This window comes from Stegastes partitus, unplaced genomic scaffold (genome assembly GCF_000690725.1).
Source record: "Stegastes partitus isolate 25-593 unplaced genomic scaffold, Stegastes_partitus-1.0.2 Scaffold378, whole genome shotgun sequence".
NCBI lineage: Eukaryota > Metazoa > Chordata > Actinopteri > Pomacentridae > Stegastes > Stegastes partitus.
In genome coordinates, this window is record NW_007578109.1 from 236,052 (window position 1) to 237,757 (window position 1,706).

The 1,706-nt window shown below is 45.7% G+C and overlaps 1 protein-coding gene across 1 annotated transcript in view; it reads left to right on the forward strand.

Moving 5' to 3' along the window:
- The window catches only part of npas3 (neuronal PAS domain protein 3), a 221,600-nt gene that overhangs the window by 192,118 nt on the left and 27,776 nt on the right, over window positions 1–1,706 (forward strand). Inside the window, exon 7 of the mRNA XM_008284886.1 lies at window positions 527–645. Coding sequence (XP_008283108.1) covers window positions 527–645 — 119 coding nt within the window. The remainder of the gene's footprint in view (window positions 1–526; window positions 646–1,706) is intronic.

The following is a 1,706-nucleotide window of genomic DNA, read 5'->3' on the forward strand; positions in this document are numbered from 1 at the left end:
TGTGTGTTTGTGGGTCAGTGTGCAGTGGTGTGTGTCGTCCCTCTGATGGATGAAGTCGTGAACATGCAGCTGGTCGTGAAGCCGACAGCAGCTGACGAATGAAGCGTCTCACCTTCAGAACCATCCTGCTCTCTGATTGGACGCCTGAAGGACGAATTATCAGATTGTGTTTCTTGATTTCGGTGATGTGATGAAACACAAACACACATGAGGTGTTTTCTTCTGACAGAGGCGACATGAGGAGATCGCAGCCCTTATTGCTCCTTAACAGACCTTTAATTGGAGCCGTCTGTCTGCTCTGATGTGTTTTGACGTCCGGCTGGTTGATTGTCATGAGCTGCTCTGATTTGACGGACAGCTTGACAGCCGCTGTGATTGGCCGACTGCTCCGGCTGACAGGATGAATGTATTTATTAGTTTTACAGCCATTAGAGTCGATGCGCCGCTGCGCCGAGGCGACTTTGCGGCTTTGTGAGGACCTCCTGCAGCGTTTCCAACACGTCTTCTGTGTGTTTCTGTTTCCCAGTGGAGTCCAGCAGCCCCAGCCTCCTGGCGCCCGACAACACTCTGGAACGGTCCTTCTTCATCCGGATGAAGTCGACGCTCACGAAGAGAGGCGTGCACATCAAGTCCTCAGGATATAAGGTAGCACAACCCACCTGACGCACAGAACTCTCCCTACTCGGTACCCACTGAGGCTGAACAGGTTGGATCAGAATCCGGATCAAATCGCTCATTCACACTACACTATCATATAAACTATGAATATTTTCTAACGAGACATTTGAGGAAACTTCTCAGTTCTCTGACATTTGCGAGCCCAAACAGCTGATCTGTGAGAAGAACAAGAGAAGCTGCAGCAACAAAAACTGTTTTGATCATTAAAACGCAATTTTATTTTCAAACACAAATGTCAAATATTTTCTGGTTCCAGCTTCTTAAATGTGAAGATTATTCATCTTCTGTCTGTACGATGCTCTGAAGACGTCACCTCGATGTGTGGCATTACAGAGGACAGTCTACAGGATTTGTTCAGAATGCAGAGAAGAAAGAACTAAATACGTCCACACCGACGTGTGTGTGTGTGTGTGTNAGAGTATCTTCATCGTTGTTACTCAGGTTTTTTACAGAACCTTATTTGAAGTGAACATCATGGTCGTGGCTGGGTTCATCTTCCAACACTTTCTCCTTCACCTCCTCTTCTCTCCATCTCTCCTCTTTCCTCTGTTTTCTCTTCACCTTTCCTTCTTTACTTTTTTTTTCTCCTGATGTTAACGTTCATTTCTTTTCATTCTTTTCTCGATTCCTTTCCTTATCCTCTCTTCCTCTCCTTCTTCTGCATCCTCCAGTGGTTCTGATGTTGTCCATGTTTGTTTTCAGTCCGTCTGTGTTTCCTTCTCCTCTCAGATCACTTCCTTTTCTTTCTCTCCTACCGTCTGTTTCCATGTTTGTCTCTGCGCTGCATCCACATATTTGTTTCTCGTCCTTCCTCCTCTATTCCCTCCTCTCTCTCCTCCCTCCGTCTCTGTTTCTCTTCAAGGACATTTATATTATAAAGGAGGAATTTGCATATTAATTCATTTCTTTCAATTTTTTCAGATTAGACGTTGTCAACACGTATCAGCGCTGATCAAACCGCCGAGTCCACCAGAGACCTGAGAGTGTGTGTGTGTGTGTGTGTGTGTGTGTGTGTGTGTGTGTGTGTG